Below are 13,758 nucleotides of genomic sequence, written 5' to 3' on the forward strand. Positions count from 1 at the left end.
TGGACCTGTAGTGTGTAAATTACTGGATCTATAGTGTGTAAATAACTGGACCTTTAGTGTGTAAATAACTGGACCTATAGTGTGTAAATAACTGGACCTATAGTGTGTAAATAACTGGAACTTTAGTGTGTAAATAACTGGACCTATAGTGTGTAAATAACTGTTCTGGACCTATAGTGTGTCAATAACTGTTCTGGGCCTATAGTGTGTAAATATCTGGACCTATAGTGTATAAATAACTGTTCTGGACCTATAGTGTGTAAATAACTGGACCTATAGTGTGTCAATAACTGTTCTGGGCCTATAGTGTGTAAATAACTGGGCCTATAGTGTGTCAATAACTGTTCTGGACCTATAGTGTGTAAATAACTGTTCTGGACCTATAGTGTGTCAATAACTGTTCTGGACCTATAGTGTGTAAATAACTGGACCTATAGTGTGTAAATAACTGGACCTATAGTGTGTAAATAACTGTTCTGGACCTATAGTGTGTAAATAACTGGACCTATAGTGTGTCAATAACTGCTCTGGGCCTAACTTTTCTGGACCTATAGTGTGTCAATAACTGTTCTGGACCTATAGTGTGTAAATAACTGGACCTATAGTGTGTCAATAACTGTTCTGGACCTATAGTGTGTAAATAACTGGACCTATAGTGTGTCAATAACTGGACCTATAGTGTGTCAATAACTGTTCTGGACCTATAGTGTGTCAATAACTGTTCTGGACCTATAGTGTGTAAATAACTGGACCTATAGTGTGTAAATAACTGGACCTATAGTGTGTCAATAACTGTTCTGGACCTATAGTGTGTAAATAACTGGACCTATAGTGTGTTAATAACTGTTCTGGACCTATAGTGTGTAAATAACTGTTCTGGACCTATAGTGTGTAAATAACTGGACCTATAGTGTGTTAATAACTGTTCTGGATGAATAGTGTGTTAATAACTGTTCTGGACCTATAGTGTGTAAATAACTGTTCTGGACCTATAGTGTGTAAATAACTGGACCTATAGTGTGTTAATAACTGTTTTGGACGAATAGTGTGTTAATAACTGTTCTGGACCTATAGTATGTAAATAACTGGACCTATAGTGTGTTAATAAATGTTCTGGACGAATAGTGTGTTAATAACTGTTCTGGACCTATAGTGTGTTAATAACTGTTCTGGACCTATAGTGTGTCAATAACTGGACCTATAGTGTGTTAATAACTGTTCTGGACGAATAGTGTGTTAATAACTGTTCTGGACCTATAGTGTGTTAATAACTGTTCTGGGCCTATAGTGTGTTAATAACTGTTCTGGACCTATAGTGTGTTAATAACTGTTCTGGACCTTTAGTTCTGTAAATAACAGTTCTGTAGTGTGTCAGTAACTGGACCTATAGTTATGTAAATAACTGGACCTATAGTGTGTTAATAACTGTTCTGGACCTTTAGTTCTGTAAATAACAGTTCTGTAGTGTGTCAGTAACTGGACCTATAGTTCTGTAAATAACAGTTCTGTAGTGTGTCAGTAACTGGACCTATAGTTCTGTAAATAACAGTTCTGTAGTGTGTCAGTAACTGGACCTATAGTTCTGTAAGGCAATCTGGTTACACTTACAAGACACCACATGTGCGACTGTACTATCATTAACTACTCTGTACTGTCATTAACTACTCTGTACTATCATTAACTACTCTGTACTATCATTAACTACTCTGTACTGTCATTAACTACTCTGTACTGTCATTAACTACTCTGTACTGTCATTAACTACTCTGTACTATCATTAACTACTCTGTGCTGTGTGTGTGTGTTTCTGTGTGTGTGTGTTTCTGTGTGTGTGTGTTTCTGTGTGTGTGTGTTTCTGTGTGTGTGTGTTTCTGTGTGTGTGTGTTTCTGTGTGTGTGTGTTTCTGTTTGTGTGTGTTTCTGTGTGTGTGTGTTTCTGTGTGTGTGTGTTTCTGTGTGTGTGTGTTTCTGTGTGTGTGTGTTTCTGTGTGTGTTTCTGTTTGCGTGTGTTTCTGTGTGCGTGTGTTTCTGTGTGTGTGTGTTTCTGTGTGTGTGTGTTTCTGTGTGTGTGTGTTTCTGCGTGTGTGTGTTTCTGTTTGTGTGTGTTTCTGTGTGTGTGTGTTTCTGTGTGTGTGTGTTTCTGTGTGCGTGTGTTTCTGTGTGCGTGTGTTTCTGTGTGTGTGTGTTTCTGTGTGTGTGTGTTTCTGTTTGCGTGTGTTTCTGTGTGCGTGTGTTTCTGTGTGTGTGTGTTTCTGTGTGTGTGTGTTTCTGTGTGTGTGTTTCTGTGTGTGTGTGTTTCTGTGTGTGTGTGTTTCTGTGTGTTTGTGTGTTTCTGTGTGTGTGTGTTTCTGTGTGTGTGTGTTTCTGCGTGTGTGTGTTTCTGTGTGTGTTTGTTTCTGTTTGCGTGTGTGTGTTTCTGTGTGTGTGTGTGTGTTTCTGTCTTTCTGTGTGTGTGTGTGTGTATTTTTGTGTGTGTGTTACAGAGACAAGACCCTGTATCGTGGAATGCATCGTTTTCTGAGGCTTCTCGTGATGTGTTGAATATCCGCTACACACTCCTTCCCTACCTCTACACACTCATGTTTTACGCCCACAGCGAAGGAAGTACAGTGGTCCGACCATTGCTGCATGAGTGAGTACACACACACACACACACACACACACACACACACACACACACACACACACACACACACACACACACACACACACACACACACACACACACACACACACACACACACACACACACACACACACACACTCTAACCACTAGGCTACCTGACCTGGCTGTGTATATAATCAATATGTGTTTCACGTTGTCTTTTTCTAAAGATGAAGGAGCAACGTACCCTTGACATGAGTGTGTATCAATGTGTCCTCTGGCAGGTTTGTGAGCGACAGGAAGACGTGGGATATCCACAGACAGTTCCTGTGGGGCCCTGCTCTGCTCATCAGCCCGGTCCTGGATGAGGTAACTAACCACTTATATATCTGTCCTGGATGAGGTTACTAACCACTTATATATCTGTCCTGGATGAGGTTACTAACCACTTATGTATCTGTCCTGGATGAGGTCACTAACCACTTATATATCTGTCCTGGATGAGGTTACTAACCACTTATATATCTGTCCTGGATGAGGTAACTAACCACTTATATATCTGTCCTGGATGAGGTTACTAACCACTTATATATCTGTCCTGGATGAGGTTACTAACCACTTATATATCTGTCCTGGATGAGGTTACTAACCACTTATGTATCTGTCCTGGATGAGGTAACTAACCACTTATATATCTGTCCTGGATGAGGTTACTAACCACTTATATATCTGTCCTGGATGAGGTAACTAACCACTTATATATCTGTCCTGGATGAGGTTACTAACCACTTATGTATCTGTCCTGGATGAGGTTACTAACCACTTATATTATACGGTGGGGCAAAAAAGTATTTAGTCAGCCACCAATTGTGAAAGTTCTCCCACTTAAAAAGATGAGAGAGGCCTGTAATTTTCATCATAGGTACACTTCAACTATGACAGACAAACTATGAAAACAAATCCAGAAAATCACATTGTAGGATTTTTAAAGAATTTATTTGCAAAATATGGTGGAAAATAAGCAAGATTTCTGGCTCTCACAGACCTGTAACTTCTTCTTTCACTCGTTACCTGTATTAATGGCACCTGTTTGAACTTGTTATCAGTATAAAAGACTACTATGGCCAAGACCAAAGAGCTGTCAAGGGACACCAGAAACAAAATTGAAGACCTGCAATAGGCTGGGAATTCTAAATCTGCAATAGGTAAGTAAGCAGCTTGGTTTGAAGAAATCAATTGTGGGAGCAATTATAAGGGAAATGGAAGACATACAAGACCACTGATAATCTCCCTCGATCCAGGACTCCACGCAAGATCTCACCCTGTGGGGTCAAAATGATCACAAGAACGGTGAGCAAAAATCCCAGAACCACACGGTGGGGCCTAGTGAATAACCTGCAGAGAGCTGGAACCAAAGTAACAAAGCCTACCATCAGTAACACACTACGCCGCCAGGGACTCAAATCCTGCAGTGCCAGACGTGTTCCCCTGCTTAAGCCAGTACATGTCCAGGCCCGTCTGAAGTTTGCTAGAGAGCATTTGGATGATCCAGAAGAAGATTGGGAGAATGGCATATGGTCCGATGAAACCAAAATATAACTTTTTGGAGGACAAAGGATTCTGTGTTACATCCAAAGAACACCATATCTACTGTGAAGCATGGGGGGTGGAAACATCATGCTTTGGGGCTGTTTTTCTGCAAAGGGACCAGGACGACTGATCTGTGTAAAGGAAAGAATGAATGGGGCCATGTATCATGAGATTTTGAGTGAAAACCTCCTTCCATCAGCAAGGGCATTGAAGATGAAACGTGGCTGGGTCTTTCAGCATGACAATGATCCCAAACACACCACCCAGGCAACGAAGGAGTGGCTTCGTAAGAATCATTTCAAGGTCATGGAGTGGCCTAGCCAGTCTCCAGATCTCAACCCCATAGAAATTCTTTGGAGGGAGTTGAAAGTCCGTGTTGCCCAGCAACAGCACCAAAACATCACAGCTCTAGAGGAGATCTGCATGGAGGAATGGGCCAAAATACCAGCAAAAGTTTGTGAAAACCTTGTGAAGACATACAGAAAACGTTTGACCTCTGTCATTGCCAACAAAGGGTATATAACAAAGTATTAAGATAATTGAACAAATACTTATTTTCCACCATCATTTGCAAATAAATTCATTAAATATCCTACAATGTGATTTTCTGGAATTTTTCTTTCTCATTTTGTCTGTCATAGTTGAAGTGTACCTATGATGAAAATGACAGGCCTCTCTCATCTTTTTAAGTGGGAGAACTTGCACAATTGGTAGCTGACTAAATACTAAATACTTTTTTGTCCCACTGTATATCTGTAACAAATTCCCTGTCAACATTCCCAAATAACAATTAAAATGAATAATATAGTTATTTTCATTTAATGTGTTATTTTAACCCTGTTTGATTGACAGGGGGCCAGAGAGGTACAGGGCTACATCCCAGATGACCTCTGGTATGACTTCCACACGGTGAGGCACCAAAACACACTCACACATTGTGATTGATATAAATGTAGAAATTGATGTTAAAATCCATTTAGAATGATTGTTGTATTCATATTAATGGTGAATCCTGTTGTAATGGTGTGTCTAGGCCAAGGCTATTGAGGTGAAGGGCCAGATGATAACCATGCCAACACCTCTAGACCACATCAACCTCCATGTGAGGGGAGGATACATCCTGCCCTGTCAGAAACCTGAGAACAACACACACTACAGGTGTGTGTGTGTGTGTGTGTGTGTGTGTGTGTGTGTGTGTGTGTGTGTGTGTGTGTGTGTGTGTGTGTGTGTGTGTGTGTGTGTGTGTGTGTGTGTGTGTGTGTGTGTGTGTGTGTGAAACCAGAGAACAACACACACTACAGGTGTGTGTGTGTGTGTGTGTGTGTGTGTGTGTGTGTGTGTGTGTGTGTGTGTGTGTGTGTGTGTGTGTGTGTGTGTGTGTGTGTGTGTGTGAAACCAGAGAACAACACACACTACAGGTGTGTGTGCTAGATGTGCTATTCATTGTGGAGGGAGACAATGGTGAGGGATCAGATGTAACTCAGCAGCATGAATATTAATGTCTGTCCTTAGAAAGAGGTATAAATAAACCCCCACAATGCACTGCAGGTGACATACACTTGTCATTGTCCTTCAGCGGTCTGCAATCACCTCTCTCTCTCTCTCTCTCTCTCTCTCTCTCTCTCTCTCTCTCTCTCTCTCTCTCTCTCTCTCTCTCTCGCAATATCTCTCTCTCTCTCTCTCTCTCTCCTTCTTTCTCTCTCTTTCTCTCTCTCTCTCTCTCTCTCTCTCTCTCTCTCTCTCTCTCTCTCTCTCTCTCTCTGTCTCTCTCTCTCTCACACTCTTTCTCAATCTCTCTCTCTCTCTCTCTCTCTCGCACACTCTTTGTCAATCTCTCTCTGTCTCTCACACTCTTTCTCAATCTCTCTCTCTCTATCTCAATCTCTCTCTCTCATTCTCTTTCTCTGATTGTCCCTCTCCACTCCCCTTCAGTCGGAAGAATCCTCTGGGGCTGATCGTTGCCCTGAGCGACAATGGAACTGCACAAGGTTCCCTGTTCTGGGATGATGGGGAGGGGATCGGTGAGTAGACACATGACACACACACAGAGACACACACAGACACACACAGACATACACACACACAGACACAGTGTCTGTCTCTGACATGGCGGAGTGTGTTTGAAGTGGTATGAGGGCTCCTGTCAGATAGAAGAAGAGTGACAGGAACTATTACTGTAATAACCCTGTCTCTGCCTGGAAATATGCTCTCCATCACTCACTCTTTTATCTCTCTCTCTCACTCTTATCTCTCTCTCTCTCTCTCTCTCTCTCTCTCTCTCCCTCTCTCTCTTTCTCTCTCCCTCTTTCTCTCTCCCCAGATACGTATGCGAGTAAGGAGTACCTACACAACTCTTTCACAGTTGCTTCGGTGAGTTCACATGTTGACAGGTCACCTGGGCTGGGACGAGAGAATCATTTCAGTGTCTAGCTTCTTGAACGTCACTCAAAAGCACTTTGTTGTTGTAATGGATTGGAGTGAATGGGAACCAGCACCAGTAGACTACCCAATCGTCTCTTCTTCCTAGGGTTGGGGTGAATAGACTCTTGCTTTGGGTACAACCAGAACACACTAACCAGGGGTTTATGTTCATTTGTGATAGGGCAGAAACTCAGTCATTACTGCTACCAATGGGAATCACACCCACACACACACACACACACACACACACACACACACACACACACACACACACACACACACACACACACACACACACACACACACACACACACACACACACACACACACACACACACACACACACACACACACACACACACACACACACACACACACGCTTTGGTAGCCAAACATCTGTGGCTGTCCTCTGCCTGCCATTAGCCCCATTCCAAAACAATTTCACTGTTAATATTGAGCCAGAGAGAGTGTGTGTGTGTGTGTGTGTGTGTGTGTGTGTGTGTGTGTGTGTGTGTGTGTGTGTGTGTGTGTGTGTGTGTGTGTGTGTGTGTGTGTGTGTGTGTGTGTGTGTGTGTGTGTGTGTGTGTGTGTGTGTGTGTGTGTGTGTGTGTGTGTGTGTGCCTGCATGCGTGCGTGTCTGGACCAGTTACGAGAGTCAGATATGGGAGGAGGAGTCAGGCAATGAGGACACTGCTGCCCAGCTGATCTGTGGGTAATATACCACATTGGATGGATGTGTGTGTGACAGTTAATCAGAACAGCCACAGCACGGAGCAGCTCCTTCTGGTGATTTAAATCCTCAAATAATCCTGATAATGATAAACATGGTGAATGGAGCCAGAATGGAGCCAGATTGCAGCCAGAACGAGGCCAAAATGGAGCCAGAAATGAGGCTAGAATATAGCCAGAATGGGGCCAGAGTGAGGCCAGAATGAGGCCAGAATGAGGCCAGATTGAGGCCAGAATGAGGCCAGATTGAGGCAGAATAGAGCCGGAATGGAGCCAGAATGAGGCCAGAATAGAGCCAGAATAACGCCAGAATAGAGCCAGAATGGAGCCAGAATAGAGCCAGAATGGAGCCTAGAATGAGGCCAGAATAGAGCCGGAATTGACTAGAACACACATGAGCTCAATTCATCTACAAATGGGTATCGGTCCAGCCACGAAGAGCTGATTTTTCAGTGGTTAGGTGTGTGTGTGTGTATGCGCGCGCGTGTGTGTGTGTGTGCGTGTGTGCGTGCGTGTGTGCGTGTGTGTGTGCGTGCGCGTGTTTGCGCGTGCGCGGGAGTGCGAGTGTGTGAGTGAGTGAGTGTGTGTGTGTTTTGGTAAGTAGGCTGGCATTAGGGGTGGTCGTGTAGTATCACCACATTAAAGAGGTCTCTACTTTGTGGTTGTGTGATTGCCCTGTAACAGCACTATAGTTTCATTGGTTCGAGTCCAACTCCAAGTGGGTACAGGGACTGTCAATCACCATGATAGACTGTCTACATGTACCATCAATCACCATGATAGAGTGTCTACATGTACCATCAATCACCATGATAGACTGTCTACATGTACCATCAATCACCATGATAGAGTGTCTACATGTACCATCAATCACCATGATAGACTTCTTTGACCTTCCTCTCCTGTCTCCTGTCTCCTGTCTCCTGTCTCCTGTCTCCTGTCTCCTGTCTCCTGTCTCCTGTCTCCTGTCTCCTGTCTCCGCAGAACACCCTGACCTGCCATGTGATGGTCAATGGTCTGCCTGAGGCTGAGAGGCTGACCCTGGGTGTGGTGAACGTGTGGGGGGTTGGCAGCGTTCCTGTCACAGAGGTCACCCTGCGAGATTTATCAGGCTCAGTAAAACAGGTCACCTTTCAACACAACACCAGCACTAAGGTGAGACACACACACTACACCACAACACACTACACCACAACACACAACACCTTAATCACAACACAACACACGCATTCCCTACCACAACACACCACACCACAACACACAACACACATGCCATACCACACCACACCACACCTCATCACAACACACCACAACACATACATTCTCTACCACACCACAACTCAACACACCACAACAACACACTACACCACAACACACGCATGCCATACCTCAACACAACTCAACAAAACAAAACACACCACACCATACCACAACACACCACACCTCACCTCATCACACCACAACACACACACACACCTCACCTCATCACACCACAACACACACACACATCCCATACCACACCACAACACACACATTCTCTACCACACCACAACTCAACACACCACAACAACACATTACACCACCACACACGCATGCCATACCACAGCACAACACAACTCAACACAACAAAACACACCACACCATACCACACCACACCACAACACACACAATCTCTACCACAACACAACTCAACACAAAAAAACATAACACACCACACCTCATCACACTACAACACACACATTCTCTACCACACCACAACTCAACAATACACCACAACAACACATTACACCACCAAACACGCATGCCATACCACAACACAACACAACACACCCCACCAAAACACAACAGAACACAGCACAACACACTCCGAACACACTCCAAACACACTCAGATCAAACAAGCAGAGCAGAAGTGATAAAGAAGAGCATGTCTATTCAGAGGATCTACTCTACCCCAGTTAGTCTTTGACATTGGGCCAAGCACATTGTACCACAGGCAGTCTTACAACAGTGGCTAGACTGTAGGCTTAGAAATGTCCCCACAGCGGATGGGTGATGATCTGCCAGAACAAGATGTCTGCCATGACTCATTATCTAATAGCTGTAATCAGGGAGGTCACCTTGTGGTTCCTTTGTCATAAACATGAGCTACGAGCAGGAGGAGCAGCCAGAGGAAGTGACACAGAGAGTACAGGAAGTGTAAGACAACACTAATCAACAGTGGAGGAGATGGATGGCAACAGTAAGGCAGGAGTAACGGATGGTTAGAGGACACATTTGCAAGATTACATTTTGTCTGCATCCTCATTTACCCTGTGATGAAGTGTCTTCATCCGAAGGTACAGTATACTATATTTACTCTGACTATCAACGCCTTGTAACCGATAGCAACACACTCCATCAATAATCATTGGAGAGGGAACATAGGAGACTGTGATGAATCCCAGGTGGTGGAGGGAAAGACACAGGGATACAGTCGTCATGTATTTAAATACATGGTATTCTAGCAGCAGCCCATCCATACATCTCCTTCAGTTCTTTCCACACTGGATAACAAGTTCAAATAACAGGCTGTTCCATCTCTCGTTCACCATGTTCGTGTCTGGCTGCTGCTACACACACACACACACACACACACACACACACACACACACACACACACACACACACACACACACACACACACACACACACACACACACACACACACACACACACACACACACACACACACACACACACACACGGACATAGCATGTAAACACACACACACACACACACACACACACACACACACACACACACACACACACACACACACACACACACACACACACACACACACACACACACACACACACACACACCATGTAAACACACGGACATAGCATGTAAACACACACACACACACACACACACACACACACACACACACACACACACACACACACACACACACACACACACACACACACACACACACACACACACACACACACACACACACACACACCATGTAAACACACGGACATAGCATGTAAACAACACACACACACACACACACACACACACACACACACACACACACACACACACACACACACACACACACACACACACACACACACACACACACACACACACACACACACACACACACACTCCTATGTACAGTTGAGGTCAGAGGTTTACATAGACTTAGGTTGGAGACATTAAAACTAGCTTTTCAACCAGTCCACAAATTCCTTGTTATCAAACTATAGTTTTGGCAAGTCGGTTAGGACATCTACTTTCTGCATGACGCAACTCATTTTTCCAACAATTGTTTACAGGCAGATGATTTAACTTATAATTCACTGTATCACAATTCTAGTGGGTCAGAAGTTTTAAATACACTAAGTTGACTGTGCCTTTAAACAGCTTGGAAAATTCCAGAATATTATGTCATGGCTTTAGAAGTTTCTGATTGGCTAATTGACATCATTTGAGTCAATTGGAGGTGTACCTGTGGATGTATTTCAAGGCCTACCTTCAAACTCAGTGCCTCTTTGCTTGACATCATGGGAAAATCAATAGAAATCAGCCAAAACTGGCCAATCAGCCAAAACGGGCTCGAATCAGAATATAAATAGGAGTGGGAGGCCCCGGTGCACAACTAAGCAAGAGGACAAGTACATTAGAGTGTCTAGTTTGAGAAACAGACGCCTCACAAGTCCTCAACCGGCAACTGGCAGGTGTTTGTTTGTGTGGGTAAGTGTGTGTGTTTCGATGATGTGTGTTTGTGTGTGTGTGTTTACATGCTATGTCCGTGTGTTTACATGATGTCTCTGTGTGTGTGTGTGTGTGTGTGTGTGTGTGTGTGTGTGTGTGTGTGGTATGTTGTGTGTGTGTGTGTTTACATGCTGTGTGTGTGTTTACATGCTGTGTGTGTGTTTACATGCTGTGTGTGTGTTTACATGCTGTGTCTCTGTGTGTGTGTGTTTACATGCTGTGTGTGTGTTTACATGCTGTGTCTCTGTGTGTGTGTGTTTACATGCTGTGTGTGCTTACATGCGTGTGTTTACATGCTGTGTGTGTGTTTACATGCTGTGTCTCTGTGTGTGTTTACATGCTGTGTGTGCTTACATGCGTGTGTTTACATGCCGTGTGTGTATACCCAACCAGTCATGCATTGTATGTGATCATCAGTGTCATTCTGAGAGGTGTGTTTGGAATGATGATGTGTTTTCCTCCAGGTGCTGATTGCTGATGCCACTGATCTATCAGTCCGCGTGGACCAGGGCTTCATGCTCACATGGAAAACAAACACCTAATCACATTCACATTAACACTGCCATTCAATGTGTTATTTCAACAGTGGTGGAAAAAGTACCCATTTGTCATACTTGAATAAAAGTATAGATACCTTAATAAAAAAAAGTGAGTCACTCAGTAAAATACTATTTGAATAAAGGTTTAAAATTATTTTGTTTTATATATACTTAAGTTTGAAAAGTAAATGTAATTGCTAAAATATACTTAAGGATCAAAAGTAAAAGTATAAATTATTTTAAATCCCTCAACGCAAACCAACCGGCACCATTTGTTATTATTTGAATGTATTTTTATGGATTGCCAGGGGCACACTCCAACACTCCAACACTCCAACATAATTTACAAATGAAACGTGTGTTTAGTGAGTCTGCTAGATATTTGACCGTTTTCCTGTCCTGCTAGACATTCAAAATGTTACGAGTACTTTTGGGTGCCAGGGAAAATGTATGGAGTAAAAAGTACATTAAAAGTACAGTGAAAATACAAATTGTCAGAAATAGAAATAGTAAAGTATAGATACCCCTCACCAAAAAAAAACAAGTTAAGTAGCACTTTAAAGTATTTCTAACTACTTGACACTATATTTACATTTTCACAATCTGCAATTGTCTGTTTGAATGTCTCATTTAATTGTAAGTCATGTGTAACACAAATAAACTGACCTGAAATGGAAGAATGTTTTTTTTTATCAACTTAATTTGTGTTGATTTTACCATTGAAAAGGAGGGTAGTTAGAAGGAACACTATTGAGATCCAGCCCATGTTTCATTTGTCCCCTGAAGTACGAGAACGAGAAGCACCAGTCTGCTGGAGTGGAACTAAGGCCTGCAAACTTTTCAGAGTGTCGGAGTGTAACACTAATTAGGGAAGGGATGCAGTGTCTGTGTGTTTGTGTGTGTGTGTGTGTGTATTTGGGAATGGAATTAGACCCTAATTATTGTTCTCACCTGCGGCGAGCCATCTACCTGAGTGTCACACCTCATTAAACTCCCATCTAACGATACAATAATCAATTATTAATTCTCAGCTGTAAACATAACGATATCAATTTAGCCACAGGGACCTCGACTTGATTTCCGCTCTAATCGGCAGTCCCTCGGGGTAGGGGGGGGGTGGATGACAGGAAGGGAACTTGTCATTGTGAGACACTGATGAATATTCAGGTAGATCACTCGAGTGATTTCAAAATTTTACGTTTGGAGCAACTTCAAAATTTGACACTTGTATAAACGTGAATAGACGTCTAATTCTGCAATGAGACTGAGACTTTGTTGGAATATTCGAATGGTGTGTGTGGTGTGTGTGTGTGTGTGTGTGTGTGTGTGTGTGTACGTGTGCTTGCAAGTGTACAGATGGCGTGTGGTGTGTGTCTGTCTAGGAGGATAATGACTTGGGTTTATTGCAGGAGGAAGAGCACAGTCAGAACACCTATTCAATTAGCAACACTGTCTGGAACACCATGCACCGCCCAGTGTTTTGGGAACACTGCTTAGACTGGCCTGGTTGTCTACACACACACACACACACACACACACACACACACACACACACACACACACACACACGTATTGCCTGTGCACCATCTCTCTTTAACGCCATTCATATTGAACAGAAGGGACACGTGAAGTTTTTTCTCTGCTCAACAATACTGGTTATTCTTCACCAGAGATCACGTATTTCCTGAATATTTCAACTTAAAGTAGGACAATGTTCTTCCAGGTTTTCAAGTTATTTTTTCAACCACATAGATCCAATCTGAGATGAATCAATATGCTTCCTGTGAATCCTTCCCGTCAGGTGTTTGATCTGTAGGAAGAATATGTCTTTGTTATTGTGATGATGGAGTGACACAAGTGTGTCGCAGATGGAGGGGAAAATGAGGGGAAGAAAAAGGATGAAAGGTAGAATGAAAACACTGTGACGCCATCAAAGCTTTGACGTGACTGAGTGCTGTGGTCTCATCCACTGCTATGTACTGTGTTTGTGCTCTCCTCTCTCTCTCTCTCTTCTCTCTCCTGTCCCTCTCCCTCTCTCTTTTCTCTCTCCTCTCTCTCTCTCTCTCTCTCTCTCTCTCTCTCTCTCTCTCTCTCTCTCTCTCTCT

General features: G+C 43.2%; 1 protein-coding gene across 4 annotated transcripts in view; it reads left to right on the forward strand.

Annotated features, from left to right (window-relative positions):
- si (sucrase-isomaltase (alpha-glucosidase)) overlaps positions 1 to 12,330 on the forward strand; it is a 123,813-nt gene extending 111,483 nt beyond the window's left edge. For all 4 annotated transcript variants that reach the window (XM_046313680.1, XM_046313681.1, XM_046313683.1 and 1 more), the window contains exons 41-48: positions 2,483 to 2,631; positions 2,889 to 2,973; positions 5,047 to 5,103; positions 5,228 to 5,352; positions 6,127 to 6,215; positions 6,515 to 6,564; positions 8,329 to 8,499; positions 11,579 to 12,330. In XM_046313680.1, coding sequence (XP_046169636.1) covers positions 2,483 to 2,631; positions 2,889 to 2,973; positions 5,047 to 5,103; positions 5,228 to 5,352; positions 6,127 to 6,215; positions 6,515 to 6,564; positions 8,329 to 8,499; positions 11,579 to 11,656 — 804 coding nt within the window. In that variant the 3' untranslated portion in view covers positions 11,657 to 12,330. The remainder of the gene's footprint in view (positions 1 to 2,482; positions 2,632 to 2,888; positions 2,974 to 5,046; positions 5,104 to 5,227; positions 5,353 to 6,126; positions 6,216 to 6,514; positions 6,565 to 8,328; positions 8,500 to 11,578) is intronic.
- The last annotated feature ends 1,428 nt before the right edge of the window (positions 12,331 to 13,758 follow it).

The sequence above is a fragment of the Oncorhynchus gorbuscha genome, linkage group LG19 (assembly GCF_021184085.1).
Source record: "Oncorhynchus gorbuscha isolate QuinsamMale2020 ecotype Even-year linkage group LG19, OgorEven_v1.0, whole genome shotgun sequence".
Lineage (NCBI taxonomy): Eukaryota > Metazoa > Chordata > Actinopteri > Salmoniformes > Salmonidae > Oncorhynchus > Oncorhynchus gorbuscha.